The sequence below is a fragment of the Mesoplodon bidens genome (assembly GCF_964165515.1).
Source record: "Mesoplodon bidens genome assembly, chromosome: 14".
NCBI lineage: Eukaryota > Metazoa > Chordata > Mammalia > Artiodactyla > Ziphiidae > Mesoplodon > Mesoplodon bidens.
The window spans coordinates 43,716,531-43,736,638 of NC_138170.1; the positions used below are offsets into that span (position 1 = coordinate 43,716,531).

The 20,108-nt window shown below is 40.3% G+C and overlaps 1 protein-coding gene across 1 annotated transcript in view; it reads right to left on the reverse strand.

Annotated features, from left to right (window-relative positions):
• The window catches only part of EML6 (EMAP like 6), a 372,392-nt gene that overhangs the window by 190,981 nt on the left and 161,303 nt on the right, over positions 1-20,108 (reverse strand). The window contains exons 3-4 of the mRNA XM_081254742.1: positions 6,102-6,261; positions 2,201-2,299 (exon numbers count right to left, since the gene is read on the reverse strand). Coding sequence (XP_081110868.1) covers positions 2,201-2,299; positions 6,102-6,261 — 259 coding nt within the window. The remainder of the gene's footprint in view (positions 1-2,200; positions 2,300-6,101; positions 6,262-20,108) is intronic.

Sequence of the window (20,108 nt, forward strand, 5' to 3'; positions counted from 1 at the left end):
TGGCACAGTGGTTGAGAGTCCGCCTGCCGATGCAGGCGACACGGGTTTGTGCCCCGGTCTGGGAAGATCCCACATGCCGCGGAGCGGCTGGGCCCGTGAGCCATGGCTGCTGAGCCTGTGCGTCCGGAGCCTGTGCTTCACAACGGGAGAGGCCACAACAATGAGAGGCCCACATACCGAAAAAAAAATAATAATAAAACTACAATGAGGTATCACCTCACACCAGCCAGAATGGCCATGATGAAAATTTCTACAAACAATAAATGCTAGAGAGGGTGTGGAGAAAAGGGAACCCTTCCACACTGTTGGTGGGAATGTAAATTGGTACAAAAGAATGTAAATTGATATAACCACTATGGAGAACAGCATGGAGGTTCCTTACACAACTAAAAATAGAATTACCATATGATACAGCAATCCCACTCCTGGGCATATATCCAGACAAAACCATGATTCGAAATGATACATGCACTCCAATGTTCATTGCAGCACTATTTACAACAGCCAAGACATGGAAGTAACCTAAATGTCCATTAACAGAGGAATGGATAAAGAAGATGTGGTATAAGTACAATGGAATACTACTCAGCCATAAAAAAGAATGAAATAATGCCATTTGCAGCAACATGGATGGACCTAGAGATTACCATACTAAGTGATGTAAGTCAGACAGAGAAAGACAAATATCACATGATATCACTTATATGTGGAACCTAAAAAACTGATACAAGTGAACTTATTTACAAAACAGAAACAGGCTCACAGCCTTCGAAAACAAACTTATGGTTACCATAGGGGAAAAATGGGGGGGGAATAAGTTATGAGTTTGAGATTAACATATACACACTACTATATATAAAATAGATCATCAACAAGGACCTACTGTATAGCACAGGGAACTATACTCAATATTGTATAATAACCTATATTGGAAAAGAATCTGAAAAAGAATGGATATATGTATATATATAACTGAATCACTTTGCTGTACACTTGAAACTAATATAACATTGTAAATCAATTATACTTTAATATAAAATAAAAATTATATTAAAAATAAATAAGTAAATAAAATTAATAAATTGAGAATAAACACTGATATAATTTAATGTAGGAAAAAAACCCAAATGCAAGAATCACAAATATTTTCAACCTGTTCATTAAGTACTAAGTTAATACCAATTAAATAGTAAAGCCCAAGCATCACTATACTCTAAAATCTTCCCAGGATGTGTAGCCAGTGGTGGGAACCATTGCGCCAGAGGGGTGCCAGGCCTCTTCCAACACTAACGTTCCATTGCTGATCACTCCTGGACTTTCTGAGGACTTAATCCTCGAATACAATTTGCCCAAATGTTCAGTAAAAACTATGGGGGCCCCTTAAAATGAGAATTCTTCCTAGATGAATATGCCATTCATATAAAGAAATCTTTTAGAGTTTACACCAATCAAGAGGCAGTGAATTTACATTTAATTAGGGCCTCATTCTGCATGGAGTTATACTTTGCAGAAATACAGAACAACTAGGAATCAATGTAAGACAGTATGCAAATTCATTTTTTTAAATTAGAAAATCAAGATAATAAAATAGCCAAATTATTTTAATTATTCTAGACACTGGAGAAATAGATTTCTGACCAGCTAATGCACATGCCTGCTTCCTACCCCATCTTGCCAGCTATGGCTACATGGAATTATCATCTACGACCACAATGACTTCAATACGAATGGTAAGCAGGCCACAATTTATATTCCAGTTTCTTGAATATAACAAAGAATCACACAGTTGTCATTACATTCATTTGAACTTCAAATGTATACACTTGTAAACATATCTTGTGAATATTATTTTCTAACAACTATTTCCATTTCTAAATGAATACACCTAAACAGTGCATATAATTTCAAATTCAATTCTCCTTTTATTTTATGAAGCTAAATGCCAGTATCAAAAATTTGTTTTGCCTATGAATAACAGTAACAATTTAAATAAAGCATCTGATCACCAGAAGAGATCATGCCTAGATAGCTACTAATCGTAAATTACTTTTTATAAACAGTAAGATTTTAAGTTGCATATGGAGGGAGGATCTACACTTGAAAATTTTATTTTAAAAAATACTACAACTCTGAGAAGCTACATCACAGTTCCCCCACAGTAATGAAACCTGCATGGCTTGATCCAACAAGGTCTTCTTACCCGGTCGGAGTGGCCAGTGGCTGAGGCCAGAAGTTTTCCCTTCCTCCAGTCCCAAATGCAGACTGTGTTTTTGGCATCCAATCCCACAGAGGCTAAACGCTAAGAATAAGAACAATAATTTAATACCAGAAAATGATGGGAAAACTTCCTATTATCCATTCCGTCTTTCGATAAATAGTTCTTATTACCTACTATGGGCCAAGTATTGAATTTCTTGTGAAAAAAATGATTTCTCAAAACCCATCTTAAATCCAAAACTAAAGAGATCACAGTAGATATTATTCCATTAGCATATACTAAAATTTCGACAACCTAAAACCTACAACCAATTTGTCCTTCTTAAACATAGGAAACATGCAAAATCTCATGAAGTCTCTGATTAATCAGTGGAAATCATAGGAACAGAACTAGAAGGCAGGAATTAAATTTTCAAATTTAAGATCTTAATATGGTTTTAAGAGCATCTAGGATTCTGTAGTCTAAAAGCCTCACCAAACTGTTAAAATGAAAGGTTTGACAAACACATGGAGAAGAAATCCCATAAATGAACATTATCTTCATTCTTCTTAATTTTCATAATTTCACAAACATTTGGAGTGACTACGGAAGGATACATAATTTTAGTAAAAGTACTCTGGTACTTCATCTCCCAGTCTAAATTCACTGGATTCAGATCAGACCTTGTCCTCAAAGGGAAAAAAAAATCCCACACCTGAGTGTATACAAAATTAACAGGGTCAAAACATATATTATGGACACCAAAATCAGAGCTTCTAGCAGCATAGAAACAGCACTATGTAACAGAGAGAGGTCTGGGCTGGGAGTAAGTAGATTTGGCTTCCCTTTTGACTTCATGATTACCCAGACATAAGACCTTAGAAAATTAAACTCCTTAAATTTCAGTTTTTTCAACTGTAAAATGAGTGTAAAATATTTTTTCTGTCTACAAAGTAGTATTGTTGTATGGATCAGTGAAATAATATAAGTCAAAAGGTTTTAAAAACATCACTACCCAAGTATAACAGTATGTGAGCTTATGTATTTCACTGTGTGTACATGCATATATATGCAATGATAGATAGCCATATATGGCTAAATACATTTAGTGTTATACAGAGATTATTCAGGTTTCTTCACTAAAGGTAGCTTCCATTAGGAATATTTTTTTTTAAACATCCTTGCTTTCTTTTTTTTTATTTTATTTATTTATTTATTTATTTTTGGCTGTGTTGGTTCTTCATTTCTGTGTGTGGGCTTTCTCTAGTTGCGGCGAGCGGGGGCCACTCTTCATCACGGTGCGTGGGCCTCTGTCGCGGTCTCTCTTGTTGTGGAGCACAAGCTCCAGACGTGCAGGCTCAGTAGTTGTGGCTCATGGGCCTAGTTGCTCCACAGCATGTGGGATCTTCCCAGACCAGGGCTGGAACCCGTGTCCCCTGCATTGGCAGGCAGATTCTCAACCACTGCGCCACCAGGGAAGCCCCATTAGGGATATTTAGTATAAAAAATATATAGTTGGAGGTTTTAAAATAGGTGCTTACTGAAAGGAGGTCTTTGCTGTAATTTTCAATTGAGAGTTCCAGTAATGGAAATGATTTTAAGACATGGTTGTATTTTTACCTATATATGAAAATCTGAAGTGGGTGAATTCCATTCAGCTTATTTTTTTCTTTTCTCTTTACTTAAGCAGAAAAAGCAGTTAACATAAACATGGGCACTAAAGTAAAACCCACATAAGAAATGTGAAAAAGATTGAGAAAAAGCCAAAATAAATCTATTCTGTTCATTTGCAGTGACAGGCCCCATTGCTACCTGAAAAGCATTTCAATTGCCTTTTGATGCTTGTGAGGTGATGGTCCATTTGTCATTTTCTAAATACCACTCGATTCCAGTGAACTCTGTCCAGGGAAAAAGGCAGATCTGAAGCAATAGGCATCAACAAGCCACGAAATCCATCACAGCAAACAAATAGGAGGTTATTTTTCTCAACTGACAGTTGTGAAAGCACCATGCAGTCCATCCCCGTCTCTACCTTCAAAATGGAACCTAAAAAAATAGCTAGGATTCTAACACAAAATAACATGAACAAAGAACTAAAAGTTACAGCTGGATTTCCCCCTGCTACATTACATTTTTCTTGCGATTTTGATAAAGAATGTTTGCTAGAAAAGCAAAATCAGATAGAGAATGTGCATGTAAGTTCACATCAAAGCATTCATTTACACTTGTACATACATATGCATCCTGACACATTCATTGAGTTTAGTCAGGAAGTCAATAACTGCAAATCTGAATACATGTTACTATCTAGCTATTTCTATTTAGACCTGGATATACAGTAGAACTTATGCTTATCCTGACTAAACTGGACAAGATTATAGAGTAGTTAAATCAAAAACATATTTACCAGGGGTCCACATATGTATTGAATCTAATTCTGGAAAGAAAAATGAATAGAATGATCACTACTCTCTCAAAATAGCAGAAAACACAAAGTAAATCTTAACTGTTTAAAAAGTTACCCAAACCAGGTCAAGTCCTATCTGAACTACCTGCAAACTCTCAGTTTGGTCAATCTTCTATGAATAATTTCACAGGTCTTTCCACAATATGGACTTAGAGAAGTAACTCTAAAATTTACCAAAAAATAGACTAAAGGAACTAACTGGCATTAATACAAGAGTGAAAGAGACAGAGGAAGGGTGTCCTAGGAACGTGGAGAAGGCTAGGAAGAAAAGGCATGGCCTTCGTGAGGAGGTGAATGCAGGGGGAGCCAGGAATGAGGCCTCTACGCTTCCACTCCCTTCTCTTTAACATCTTTTAAAAATTGAGATGGAACTGGTATCTAGAACACATTAACAAATCTTTTCTATCAAGTGTTGCTGGAAGTCCACAGAAAGAGAGATACTTTGTTGGAATGGAAGACTGGGAGGGCTTCATGAAGACCTATGAAGTGTCTTGGAAGAATGAGTCACTTTAAGGGGCAAACAGGGTGAGCAGGGCACTGGAGGTGAAGAGGGCAGAATAAGAAAGTGTCTAGAGGTGCCAAAGTACCTGGTCTGGTAGAGGAATCTCTCTGACTTGTCCAACTTGACTGCAAGGGAATAGTGAAGAGAAGGCTAGAAAAGTTGGTCAGCCTAGAATGCCCAGCCACAAAGTGTGGACTTCATTCAGGGAATACTCCAAGCTTCTGTTATTTTTAAACAACGTTCTGACACTTTTTTCAGTTGGTGAAATGCATTAGCAAGAAATTGACTGTGTGAAGACCAGTTAAGAGGTTACTTAAACTGTCAGGCATGACACAGATTTGGAACTTAAAGGATGGTGGCAGGGAGAATGGGAAGGAGAGAATGAATGTCAGAGTCACCGTAAAGAAACTAATAAATACACATGGATCAGTGACTGCTTGAATTGAGGTGAGTGGGTAGGGGAAAGGATTTAGAAGTCACCTCAAGGTTAAAGAATCAAATAGAATCTTCTCAATGAATTATTAAGAGATGATGCTATCTTCTGAAAGCAAGGGGAACCAAGGAGATACCCAGGGCTTGAGGTCAGTGAAAAAGGTTCAGTCCAACCCTCATTCCAAATAGGAAGCTAACAATGGAAGACAAAGTAGAATCACTGAATCACTATGAACCCAATCAACATGAAGTTTACAGCTTCCTTTCTGGAGGCTTTTTAACCTAATAGTGAGACTGGGGGAACCAAAACTAGGTCCTATCCAGAGCTGGATGTCAGTTCCGTGAGTGTGGAAAAGGACCAAACATATGAGGATTCTAGGAGGCTGACAAGGGGAGATAGGGAGGGTTGATAGACCTTCTGAGCCTATACGCTATGTGCATTATAATTCTAGGTGACTTGTGAGAAGTCATTAAAGATAAAGAAAATGCAAAAAGATACATACCTGTCCATCCGAGTCGAAAGCCAGGCAGGCAACTCCATGTGTATGGACATCTTTAAGAATAGACACAGTCTGGACATTATAGGAGTCCCATATACATATATATGGCTCCTTTCCAACTTGGCCAGTTGCAACAAGGGTTTTATCTGGGTGTAAGGCAAGGCTGAAAAAGAAAAAGGCCTCTTTCACATTTTCCTATTGAACAAAGTTAAGAAAAACATTGATCATCTTTTATCCACATTTCTCATTGTAATCATCTAACAAGATAATCCCAAGAGAAAGAGTCCAAACTGTCCCCAAAGTAATGAAGCTTATTGGTCTAATAGAAACATTCAACTTTGGCAAAGAGAGGCTTAGCACAGTTTAACAATAATTTCGTCTCATCTTACCCGCTTGGTAACCTTGAAAATCAGACAACTGTTATAATTCTGTGATTCTATGTTCTATAATTGCTTTATGTTATGGTATTTACTTACTGATTTTGAAAATATTACTCAGCTTTCAAAGTAACTTTGACTTTAAATTGGAAAAAAAAAAGCTGTTGCCAGGAGAAAGCGTACTTCTCAGAATTAATTAAACCTGCTTGCAGAAGCTCTGGATACCATCCTCATTAGGGTTTCAAAGCATGGAGGGGGGTTTCAGAGTCAAGTGCTGTTTCTCTATCTGCTGCCACAGATTATGTATTTTAAATGAAAATTTCTATTTTACACAAATCACTGTGACACTAAGAGAACCGCAAATTACTATGCCTGTGGTTTGTGTAGAATTTTTCCTACATCTGTAGTCCAATCAAAATAAAGTTGTCAAATACCAAGTAGAATTTCAAGGAATCTGTAGCAGTTAAGACGGAGAAATGTAATCATTATTACTCCTAGATGAGAACTCACTAGAACGTGTTAAATTCGTTGTGTAAAGAAGTTGTGCCTTTCTAAAAATAGGTGTTGGGAATTAAACGAAAAACCTATATAAAAAACTAGCAGATGACTGTTTACACAATAAACAAAAGCAGAACTTTTTTCCTTTTCAACTTCAACATCTGTTTACAGTTAACAGAAGTAGAATTTTTTTTTCCTTTTCAACTTTCAGCTTGATTTTGATAAGAATATATGCTCTGGAATCAGAGCATTTGGATTTACACCTGGATTTGCACATTGGCTGCCCCTCAATACCTCTAGTTCCTTAGACATATTACTTGATCTCTTTTGCCCTCAGGTTCCTCATCTATAAAATGAAGATAATATATGAAAATAGATGATATAATGAATATAGAGCAGTTAGCAAAGAGTAAGCACTTTCATTATCATCATTATTTGTGTAACTGGCAACAGAAAGATACAACCAACATAGGCATGTCTCTGTGGATACGGGTGTTCCTTTCAGAAACAAACTACTTTCTGCTTCTCCCTTGGCTCCATGCGTGCCCCCGCCCCCAATTCCGCAACCACCAAGCCCCACAGTCTGTTCTGGTGTCTCTCATCGCACTGTGCTCACTTCCTGGGTCTCCCACCAAACCTAGTACCATCTTTTGCACAGGACCCCGAGTGCTGGCTCCCTTTTCTTACCGTCAGCGCTCCCAGGCCCTTGTACCCTGGCGCTGGGGTTGCAGCTGGCCTTCCCAGGAGCTCCCAGTGCCCCCCTCCACAGGTCTTCAGTCCCCGTGACGCCTCCTAAGCTGGAGGTCGGCTCCATTTGCACTCTCCCTATGAGGCTGGAGGCTTCATCGAGTTTGGGTTTTTCCTTTTTCTTTGTAAGCAAAGAGGGTGGAGTTGGAGCTGCCTGGAGGGTGAGCTTTGTGGTTTGGGCTGCAGGGTGTGGGGGGGAGTGAGTGTGGGTCCAGATGGAGGGGGAGGAAGAGGATGGGTTGGGAGCGCTGACCTTCGGGGCGTCTCAGAGGAATCAGGCCCAGACGCTTCTGCCGCCACCGCCCTTCCAAGAACCAGCCCCATCTCGCGAGATCTCGGGAGTTCTGCGGAGGCAGAGGCTTCCTGGGATGAGAAACACCTGCGTGCTCCAGGTGCCAGTGAGGACGCTCCAATCAGCAAGGAGTCGGGCTCACAACACCAATCAAGCAAATCTCAGTCTGCCTCACCTGCCCTCCCCCAACCCCCTGTCCCCTGCCCCCCACCGCCAGCCATAGTCACAGGGCACTCTTCCCAGGGGCCTGGCCAGGTGCTGGGGACCAGGCTCTGGCTCAAAGGCTGTGCAGTGGGGAGACTGCCTGAGTTCAGAACTTGGGAGTGAAATGCATGCAGGTGGGCCGAAAGTCTATCATCTTTCAGGAAGAGGAAGGACAAATCCAGTATCTGCCATGGTCCAAGGCTGCAGCAACCCCTATGCACCATGTCACTGCACATCCTCGGGGGCCAGTTGTTCCTCCTGGCAGCAGCGAGGTGTCTAGAATTCACCCCAGGAGACCGTGGCTGCCTTTTCCTCAAGCCTTTCCCCTGCAGCACCACCTCAGGCATTGCTCTCCCTTTCTGACCCAGTCCAACTGCCTGCACCCTGCGATGGGGGAACCGGCCTCTCCAGGCAAGCCCCTCCATCAGGAAATGTGCTCCTCTTTCGAACTCTGTCAGGGAGTCTATGGGCCTGGGCCAGGCCTGCTCTGGACGGGGGAGTGTGGGGTTTCCCGGGAAGGCAAACAAGGTACAGGTGATTTCCTGGCTTCGGCTGTGATGGGAGTGAACGTGGGTCCTGATGGAGGGGAAGGGAGGAGAGGATGGGCTGGGATGAGAAACACCTGGGTGCCCTGAGTCTGAGTTGGCCATCTTAGTACTTGCTGGAAAATATATCCTCTGGGATCGTTATGAGGAGTAATATAAAAAGAAGGCACACATAAAAGGGTAGCTTTTTCATAATAGGTGACTGTGAGAGGCTTTAAAACCTTTTAAGCTTGTAGAACACTTTAGCATTCAGAGTTGGTGAGAGAAGACCAATAAAGTATAAAAGTACCCTCTCAATATCAATTTTGCTGGGATACCTCTGGTCCTTGATAGTTTCTAGATGTCCTAGAAAATTGCAAGTAGATTATGGAGTGTCATACCTGTTTCATTAAAATAGTGGATGGAAGCAGTCTATGAAAACCCTATGACAATTTAGTATATTTTTGTTCATTCATCCATTCCTTCAACAAACCCTTATTTAAGGACCTATGAAATGTCAGGCGGTGCCGTAAATAACAGAAACAGAAAATACACTGCCCCTCTTTCAAGAAGCCCACCTTAAAAGGAAGGACAGACGTAAAATAATAACGGGCAGGCCAGGGCAGCCTTGAAAGCCCTTTTAATCAGGCCAGAAAGTTAGGGCACCACTGACAGTCATGAGCAGGATACAACATAAATAGTTTCACATGTCAGGCAGGTAACCCTAGTAGCAGTGAGGAACAGTGGGAACAACAGATGGGTGAGGGCTGTTAGGAAAGGAAGCAGACAGACCAGAGACTAGGTGAGAGAGAGTGAGGTAAGACAGGGGCAGAGAGGATGGAGAGGAAGAGTCAAGAGATATGTAAGGGAAAGGGAGCAAGAGAGAGACAGGGTGAGGGTGTCTGAGGCTAAGGAAAAGCTTGAACATGTCAAACCTGACAGTTTTTTGCTTAGGCAACTGGGTTGATAAATCACAGAGCTTGGCAGCATTAGAGTCTGAAGCCTGATCCTGGGAAAAAGATGGCCTTAACTCGACCTTAGTCTCCACCAAAGAGGCTCCCCAGGTTACACCACACCTGAAGTCCCAAGAGCTATGAAGAAGAGGATTTGATTAGACTGTCTGTTCCATGAGGGCAAGGGCTGTTTCTATCACTCTACATGGTTCCTGGAACATCGTGGCAGAGTAAGCATTAACAAGGTGCTTGCGAGAGGAATGCTGGACATGGAGAGATGAGAAGGGAGGATGCCCAGAGCGTCACCACGCTGCTCCCCCATCCCATGCCTTGGGCCTCCTCCCTTGGGAACAAACAGATGTCAGAAACTGAGCTGGAAAAGATAAAAGTCAGAACAGCTGAGCATTTTGAAAATGACAAAAATAACATTTCTTGGTTGAAGGAAGCCATGTGGCTGACAGGGTCTTGGTGCTCTGGCCGGGTGTCAGGCCTGTGCCTCTGAGGTGGGAGAGCCGAGTTCTGCACATTGGTCCACGAGAGACCTCCCAGCTCCATGTAATACCAAATGGCGAAAGCTTTCCCAGAGATCTCCATCTCAACGCTAAGACCCACCTCCACTCAACGACCAGCAAGCTACACTGCTGGACACCCTATGCCAAATAACTAGCAAGACAGGAAAACAACCCCACCCATTAGCAGAGACGCTGCCTAAAATCATGATAAGGTCACAGATACCCCAAAACACACCACCGGACTCAGTCCTGCCCACCAGAAAGACAAGATCCAGCCTCATCTACCAGAACACAGGAACCAGTCCCCTCCATCAGGAAGCCTACACAGTCCACTGAACCAACCTTAGCCACTGGGGGCAGACACCAAAAACAACGGGAACTACGAACCTGCAGCCTGCAAAAGGGAGGCCCCAAACACAGTAAGTTAAGCAAAATGAGAAGACAGAGAAACACACACAGATGAAGGAGCAAGGTAAAAGCCCACCAGACCAAACAAATGAATAGGAAATAGTCAGTCTACCTGAAAAAGAATTCAGAGTAATGATAGTAAAGATGATCCAAAATCTTGGAAATAGAATGGAGAAAATATAAGAAACGATTAACAAGGACCTAGAAGAACTAAAGAGCAAACAAACAACGATGAACAACACAATAAATGAAATTTAAAATTCTCTAGAAGGAATCAATAGCAGAATAACTGAGGCAGAAGAATGGGTAAGTGACCTGGAAAATAAAATAGTGGAAATAACTACAGCAGAGCAGAATAAAGAAAAAAAAATGAAAAGAACTGACGACAGTCTCAGAGACCTCTGGGACAACATTTAACACACCAACATTTGAATTATAGGGGTCCCAGAAGAAGAAGAGAAAAAGAAAGGGACTGAGAAAATATTTGAAGAGATTATAGTTGAAAATTTCCTTAATATGGGAAAGGAAATAGTCAATCAAGTCAAGGAAGGACAGAGAGTCCCATACAGGATAAATCCAAGGAGAAACATGCCAAGACACATATTAATCAAACTATCAAAAATTAAATACAAAGAAAAAATATTAAAAGCAGCAAGGGAAAAACAACAAATAACGTTATGGGGATTCCCCTGTATGTTAACAGCTGATCTTTCAGCAGAAACTCTGCAAGCCGGAGAGAGTGGCAGGACATATTTAAAGTGATGAAAGGGTAAAACCTACAACCATGATTACTCTACCCAGCAAGGAACTCATTCAGATTTGATGGAGAAATTAAAAGCTTTACAGACAAGCAAAAGCTAAGAGAATTCAGAACCACCAAACCAGCTCTACAACAAATGCTAAAGGAACTTCTCTAGGCAGGAAACACAAGAGGAGGAAAAGACCTACAATAACAAACCCAAAACAATTAAGAAAATGGTAATAGGAACATACATATATACCAATAATTACCTTAAATGTAAATGGATTAAATGCTCCAACCAAAAGACATAGACTGGCTGAATGGATACAAAAATGAGGCTCATATATATGGTCTACAAGGGACCCACTTCAGACCTAGGGACACATATGGACTGAAACTGAGGGAATGGAAAAAGATATTCCATGCAAAGGGGAATCAAAAGAAAGCTGGAGTAGCAGTTCTCATATCAGACAAAATAGATTTTAAAATAAAGAATGTTACAAGACACAAGGAAGGACACTACATAATGATCAAGGGATCAAACCAACAAGAAGATATAACAACTATAAATACATATGTACCCAACATAGGAGCACCTCAATACATAAGGTAACTGCTAACAGCTATAAAAGAGGAATTGACAGTAATACAATAATAGCAGGGGACTTTAACACCTCACTTACACCAATGGAGATCATCCAGAGAGAAAATTAATAAGGAAACACAAGCTTTAAATGACACAATAGACCAGATAGACTTAATTGACATTTATAGGACATTCCATCTAAAAACAACAGAATACACTTTCTTCTCAAGTGCTCATGCAACATTCTTCAGGATAGAACATATCTTGGGTCACAAATCAAGCCTTGGTAAATTTAAGAAAATTGAAATCATATCAAGTATCTTTTCTGACCACAACACTATGAGACTAGATATCAATTACAGGAAAAAATCCATAAAAAATACAAGCACATGGGCTTCCCTGGTGGCGCAGTGGTTGAGAGTCCACCTGCCGATGCAGGGGACGCGGGTTCGTGCCCCGGTCCGGGAGGATCCCACATGCCGTGGAGCAGCTGGGCCTGTGAGCAACGGCCACTGGACCTGTGCATCTGTAGCCTGTGCTCCGCAATGGGAGAGGCCACAGCAGTGAGAAGCCCGTGTACTGCAAAAAAAAAAAAAAAAAAAAAAACAAGCACATGGAGGCTAAACAATACATGACTAAATAACCAAGAGCTCACTGAAGAAATCAAAGAGGAAATCAAAAAATACCTAGAGGGCTTCCCTGGTGGTACAGTCATTGAGAGTCCTCCTGCCAATGCAGGGGACACGGGTTTGTGCCCTGGTCCAGGAAGATACCACATGCCACAGAGCAGCTGGGCCCGTGAGCCATGGCCGCTGAGCCTGTGCGTCCAGAGCCTGTGCTCCGCAACGGGAGAGGCCACAACAGTGAGAGGCCCACGTACCGGAAAAAAAAAAAAAAGGAAAAAAAAAACTTAGAAACAAATGACAATGAAAACATGACAACCCAAAACCTATGGGATGCAGCAAAAGCACTTCTAAGAGGGAAGTTTATAGCAATACATTCCTACCTCAAGAAACAAGAAACAACTCAAATAAACCATCTGACCTTACACCTAAAGCAATTAGAGAAAGAAGAACAAAAAACCCCAAAGTTAGCAGAAGGAAAGAAATTATAAAGATCAGATCAGAAATAAATGACAAAGAAATGAAGGAAACAGTAGCAAAGATCAATAAAACTAAAAGCTGGTTCTTTGAGAAGATAAACAAAATTGATAAACCATTAGCCAGACTCATCCAGAAAAAAAGGGAGAAGACTCAAATCAATAGAATTAGAAATGAAAAAGGAGAAGTAACAACTGACACTGCAGATCAAAGGATCATAAGCAATTACTACAAGCAACTATGTGCCAATAACACAAGCAACTATGTGCCAATAACATGGACAACCTGGAAGAAATGGACAAATTCTTAGAAAAGCACAACCTTCTGAGACTGAACCAGGAAGAAATAGAAAATATAAACAGACCAATCACAAGCACTGAAATTGAGACTGTGATTAAAAATCTTCCAAAAAACAAAAGCCCAGGACCAGATGGCTTCACAGGCGAATTCTATCAAACATTTAGAGAAGAGCTAACACCTACCCTTCTCAAACTCTTCGAAAATATTGCAGAGAGAGGAACATTCCCAAAGTCATTCTATGAGGCCACCATGCCCCTGATACCAAAAACAGACAAGGATGTCACAAAGAAAGAAAACTACAGGCCAATATCACTGATGAACATAGATGCAAAAATCCTCAACAAAATACTAGCAAACAGAATCCAACAGCACATTAAAAGGATCATACACCATAATCAAGTGGGGTTTATCCCAGGAATGCAAGAACTCTTCAATATACGCAAATCAATCAATGTGATACACCATATTAACAAACTGAAGGAGAAAAGCCATATGATCACCTCAATAGATGCAGAAAAAGCTTTCAACAAAATTCAACACCCATTTATGATAAAAACCCTCCAGAAAAGTAGGCATAGAGGGAACTTACCTCAACATGATAAAGGCCATATATGACAAACCCACAGCCAACATCGTCCTTGAGGGTGAAAAACCAAAACCATTTCCTCTAAGATCAGGAACAAGACAAGGTTGTCCACTCTCACCACTATTATTCAATATAGTTTTGGAAGTTTTAGCCACAGCAATCAGAGAAGAAAAAGAAATAAAAGGAATCCAAATCGGAAGAGAAGAAGTAAAGCTGACACTGTTTGCCGATGACATGATATTATACATAAAGAATCCTAAAGATGCTACCAGAAAACTACTAGAGCGAATCAATGAATTTGGTAAAGTAGCAGGATAGAAAATTAATGCACAGAAATCTCTTGCATTCGTATGCACTAATGATGAAAAATCTGAAAGAGAAATTAAGGAAACCCTCCCATTTACCACTGCAACAAAAAGAATAAAACACCTAGGAATAAACCTACCTAAGGAGACAAAAGACCTGTATACAGAAAACTATAAGACACTGATGAAAGAAATTAAAGATGATACAAACAGATGGAGATATATACCATGTTCTTGAATTGGAAGAATCAACATTGTGAAAATGACTCTACTACCCAAAGCAATCTACAGATTCAGTGCAATACCTATCAAACTACCAATGGCATTTTTCACAGAACTAGAACAAAAAATTTCACAATTTGTATGGAAACACAAAAGACCCCAAATAGCCAAAGCAATCTTGAGAAAGAAAAATGGAGCTGGAGGAATCAGGCTTCTGGACTTCAGACTATACTACAAAGCTACAGTAATCAAGAGAGTATGCTACTGGCACAAAAACAGATTATAGATCAATGGAACAGGACAGAAAGCCCAGAGATAAACCCATGCACATATGGTCACCTTATTTTTGATAAAGGAGGCAAGAATATACAATGGAGAAAAGACAGCATCTTCAATAAGTGGTGCTGGGACAACTGGACAGCTACGTGTAAAAGAATGAAATTAGAACAATCCCTAACACCATACACAAAAATAAGCTCAAAATGGATTAAAGACCTAAATGTAAGGCCAGACACTATCAAACTCTTAGAGGAAAACATAGGCAGAACACTCTATGACATAAATCACAGCAAGATCCTTTTGGACCCACCTCCTAGAGAAATGGAAATAAAATCAAAAGTAAACAAATGGGACCTAATGAAACTTCAAAGCTTTTGCACAGCAAAGGAAACCATAAACAAGACGAAAAGACAACCCTCAGAATGGGAGAAAATATTTGAAAATGAAGCAACGGACAAAGGATTAATCCTCAAAATTTACAAGCAGCTCATGAAACTCAATATCATAAAAAACAAACAACCCAATCCAAAAATGAGCAGAAGAACTAAATAGACATTTCTTCAAAGAAGATATAGAGATTGCCCACAAACACATGAAAGGATGCTCAACATCACTGATCATTAGAGAAATGCAAATTAAAAGTACAATGAGGTATCACCTCATACCAGTCAGAATGGCCATCATCAAAAAATGTATAAACAATAAATGCTGGAGAGGGTGTGGAGAAAAGGGAACCCTCTTGCACTGTTGGTGGGAATGTAAAGTGATACAGCCACTATGGAGAACAGTATGGAGGTTCCTTAAAAAACTAAAAACAGAACTACCATATGACCCAGCAATCCCACTACTGGGCATATACCCTGAGAAAACCATAATTCAAAAAGAGTCATGGGGCTTCCCTTGTGGCGCAGTGGTTGAGAGTCCGCCTGCCAATGCAGGGGACATGGGTTCGTGCCCCAGTCTGGGAGGATCCCACGTGCCGCGGAGCGGCTGGGCCCGTGAGCCATGGCCGCTGGGCCTGCGCGTCCAGAGCCTGTGCTCCACAATGGGAGAGGCCACAACAGTGAGAGGCCCGTGTACCACAAAAAAAAAAAAAAAAAAGAGTCATGTACCACAATGTTCATTGCAGCTCTATTTCCAGTAGGTAGGATATGGAAGCAACCTAAGTGTACATCAACAGATGAATGGATGAAGAAGATGTGGCACTTATATACAATGGAATATTAGTCAGCCATGAAAGGAAATGAAATTGAGTTATTTGTAGTGAGATGGATTGACCTAGAGTCTGTCATACAGAGCAAAGTAAGTCAGAAAGAGAAAAACAAATACCATATGCTAACACATATATATGGAATCTAAAAAAAAAAAGTGGTTCTGAAGAACCTAGGGGCAGGACAGGAATAAAGACACAGATGTAGAGAGTGGACTTAAGGACACGGGGAGGGGGAAGGGTAAGCTGGGGTGAAGTGAGAGAGTGGCATGAACATATATACACTACCAAATGTAAAATAGATAGCTAGTGGGAAGCAGCTGCATAGCACAGTGAGATCTGCTCAGTGCTCTCTGTCCACCTAGAGGGGTGGGATAGGGAGGGTGGGAGGGAGACACAAGAGGGAGGAGATATGGGTATGTATGTAAATGTATAGCTGATTCACTTTGTTATAAAGCAGAAACTAACACAACATTGTAAAGCAATTATACTCCAATAAAAGATTTAAAAACAAACAAACAAGGGGCTCGCTGAAGAGGGAGTGAAGGAGGCCAATGGTCATGGCTGCCGTTTTGCCTCTCCCTCTTGCTGCAGGCACAGGTTCTACACAGGACTGGAAAATAAAGAGGATTGAGCATATTCCCCCTAGATGCTGAGAGACATTTTCAAGAGACACAAATGAAACTCTTTTGCTGTGATTACTGCTTCTAATTAAAATGCTTGAGAGACTTGGTAAATTTCTGGGGTTCTAAAAAATGAAGAATAAAAAAAATTGCTATTCCAGGCAGTTGTTCTAACTATAATTTCATGATTCTTGACTTTTCTCATACCTTGAATGAGGGGAGAAATGACCAAAACACTTTCAACAAATCTTTAGAGAGGCCTTCAAAATAATTTATCAGTGTATGTTACTCAATTATCACTGTGACCCCAAAACATCCCATTATGGATTTGAAATATTTTTACTCTGGTTTTTTTCATCCTTTTCGTTCATCTTAAAGCACATAAATTTATCACATTTATGAAAATGTCCATACTGGATTTTTTTCCCCAGAAGTTTCTTTAACACTGTTCTTTAAACCATCTTTTCCCAGCCCATGATACCCCATTTATCTAAGTTCCTCCTTTACATTTGAATATATTAACAAAATTATCCTTTTCTCCTTTTATACGCCAAGTCTCTGACCTCTCTTCCCTGGCTTGCCTGCAACAATGCACTGACTCATAATGTTCCTATTTATCCACGTCCATGGCAAGAATAGGGCAAACAGACAACCACCTCTACTCACTTTGCCATTTCCCATCAGCTTCCCAGAAACTTCACTCCTTCCACCTGGGTAATAGAATGACAGCATCCATGTATCTTTTAGAGCAGAGCCAAGTGGTGTTTACTTTTGTTTTAAATATGTCATATCATTCAACAGCAGTTTTTAATCCTCGTAAGAAAGCAGGGGAAAACCCCAGCAACCTTAATCACTGGATTTGCACATAAGGTATCGGTAAGGGTGCAGTTACAGGAGCATTTATTTAATAAGCATATTTGAAGCTACCATCAAGGTAGCTATTCCCTTCTCACTTCTCTGCATTTAGGAATTCAAGAATTTCATGAAAAGTCATTTTGAGCAGGATCTGCTTTCATCTAATCCCAAAACATATTTGGAATTTTAGTTCAGAAGCGTTTAAATGAGATAGATAGATAAATAGATAGATAGATAGATAGGTACAGATTCCAAATTGGCCCCCTATTGCATACTTCAAAACTGCTCAGGCCCTAAGCCTAAGAAGCTACCCTAAGTATTGCCTTTAGATCAACCAACAGATTATAGGAGGGTGTGTCTCCTTATCCTCTTAAGGGGCCATGATGAAAACTATCATGGCCCCTGAATTCCTTCTGATAAGATTTCATCAGAAATGGCCAATTGTTGTGTTCTTCCATGAAGAAATTACAGAAGTGGAAAGTACCACCACTACACAAAATATCTGGTCCACTCTGGCCTTCCCATCGTCTTCTTTACCATAACATAGTGTTGGGTTCTTTCTGTGACTGGAAGTATCCATACTGCTTACTTATATTTTGTCTTCCATTTGAGAGTCCATAAAGCCAAATCTCTGCTTTTCTAAGAAAACTTGCACATTACAAATTTTACAGATTATTATGGCTACAACAGCAATGTCACAGTGTTAAAACTTTCAAAATTGACTCCCTTTCACTGAGGGTCTCAATACGATGGAGGTCTCATTCCACACGTACATAGAAAGGTTTGGTGTCCTTTGCTTGGTAGTTTATTGCATTGATTGTATTGTAGACATGGCAACAAAAAAGGGATCAAGCTTTTAAAGAACTGCTTTTCTCTGTGTATATATAAATCTAGTTCCATTGGGAAATCCCATCTTCTGTTGCCATAGCAATAGAAAGCACTGCAGAGAAGGACTTTCATCACCGTATCGGGGAGAAGGAATTGATTTGTTTCTCCAAGGGCAAAAGCATGTCTTTCTGATGTCAGATAAGATCAGGAAGATTTCCCAATATGTTGTGTGGGGAGAAAATGAGAATTCATAGGGTCATGAAAAGAGGTAGCCTTATGGGGGTAAACAAAAAACTCTCATCAACACTAATCATTCTCAATTCCTGAAGGCAAAAAAATTATATTTGAGTACTTGTTCCAAGTGCAGCATTTTAAAAATGTTCATGATTTGGACTTTGCTTTTTAAAGCCTTATTTCATTTTTGCCCAGGCTGCTTTAGGGATTCTCTCAGTAATAACTTTATACGGTAGTAGCTTTTTTTTTTTTTCCAGTAGTCTCACCAGGAAAGCATGAAAGCCTTCTCTCTCCTTTCTCTGAAAATAAACCTGAGAGAATTTTCCAGTGTTGGAGGTATAAGTGCATCAAAGTGATGATTAGGCTGGACTGTCTGAGGGCAGAGGGGGAGGCTGCTGCTTTCTGGGCTGAAGAGGCAGTGGCCCAACCTCAGTGGATGCTCACCTGTGAGAAAGAAAAGGCAAAGGAAGACTTTTTTGAAAATAGTGGGCTGGTGATAGTGGGATCTCAGATGGGGGTGGTTGTGCTTCAGTCCTTGTCCCCAGAGCTGCACTTGGCACTGGAGTACCTCCACTGGGACTGTGATCTCACCTCACACCACAGATACAGCCCTGCCTTCTAGGTGGGCCTGGGCAGGACATATGGAAGTGAGAGCAATGTCAACAGACCACCAGGGTCCACTGCCATTGTCCCTGAACCGTGTAAGCCCATGGGTACCTGTATAATCTGTGGTTGAGCACTGGTCCCTCAAATTGGACTTCTCAACAACCTTGATGAGTGGTACATCTAATGAGAATTAATGTGATTTAGAAAAATAAAGACAATGTATCTTGCATGCTGAGTGTTGCCATACGGGTATTGGTATGGAACCATATTCTAGTAATACCTTAATACCACATAAAAGAATGGCTAAGGGCATAGTAGTTTGGCTGCCTGAGATCAAAGCATGCAGCAGCATGCTGGAGCCAGCAAGAACTGATTGCTAAATTTCAAAATTTTTGAATATCAGTTGTTAAACACAGCCACTATTTACAATTAAATTATATAAACTTGCAACTAAATAAAATATATTAAAAACAAAGGTAACCTACCTAAGGAGGTAAAAGACCTGTACTCAGAAAACTATAAGACATTGATGAAAGAAATCAAAGATGACACAAACAGATGGAGAGATATATCATGTTCTTGGATTGGAAGAATCAATACTGTGAAAATGACTATACTACCCAAAGCAATCTATATATTCAGTGCAATCCCTATCAAATTACCAGTGGCATATTTTACAGAACTAGAACAAAAAATTTTTAAATCTGTACGGAAACACAAAAGACCCCGAATAGCCAAAGCAATCTTGAGGGGAAAAAAATGGAGCTGGAGGAATCACATTCCCTGACTTCAGACTATACTACAAAGCTACAGTAATCAAGACAATATGGTACTGGCACAAAAACTGAAATATAGATCAATGGAACAGGGTAGAAAGCCCAGAGAAAAACCCATGCATATATGGTCAACTAACCTATGACAAAAGAGGCACGGATATACAATGGAGAAAAGACAGTCTCTCCAGTAAGTGGTGCTGGGAAAAATGGACAGCTACATGTAAAAGAATGAAATTAGAATAC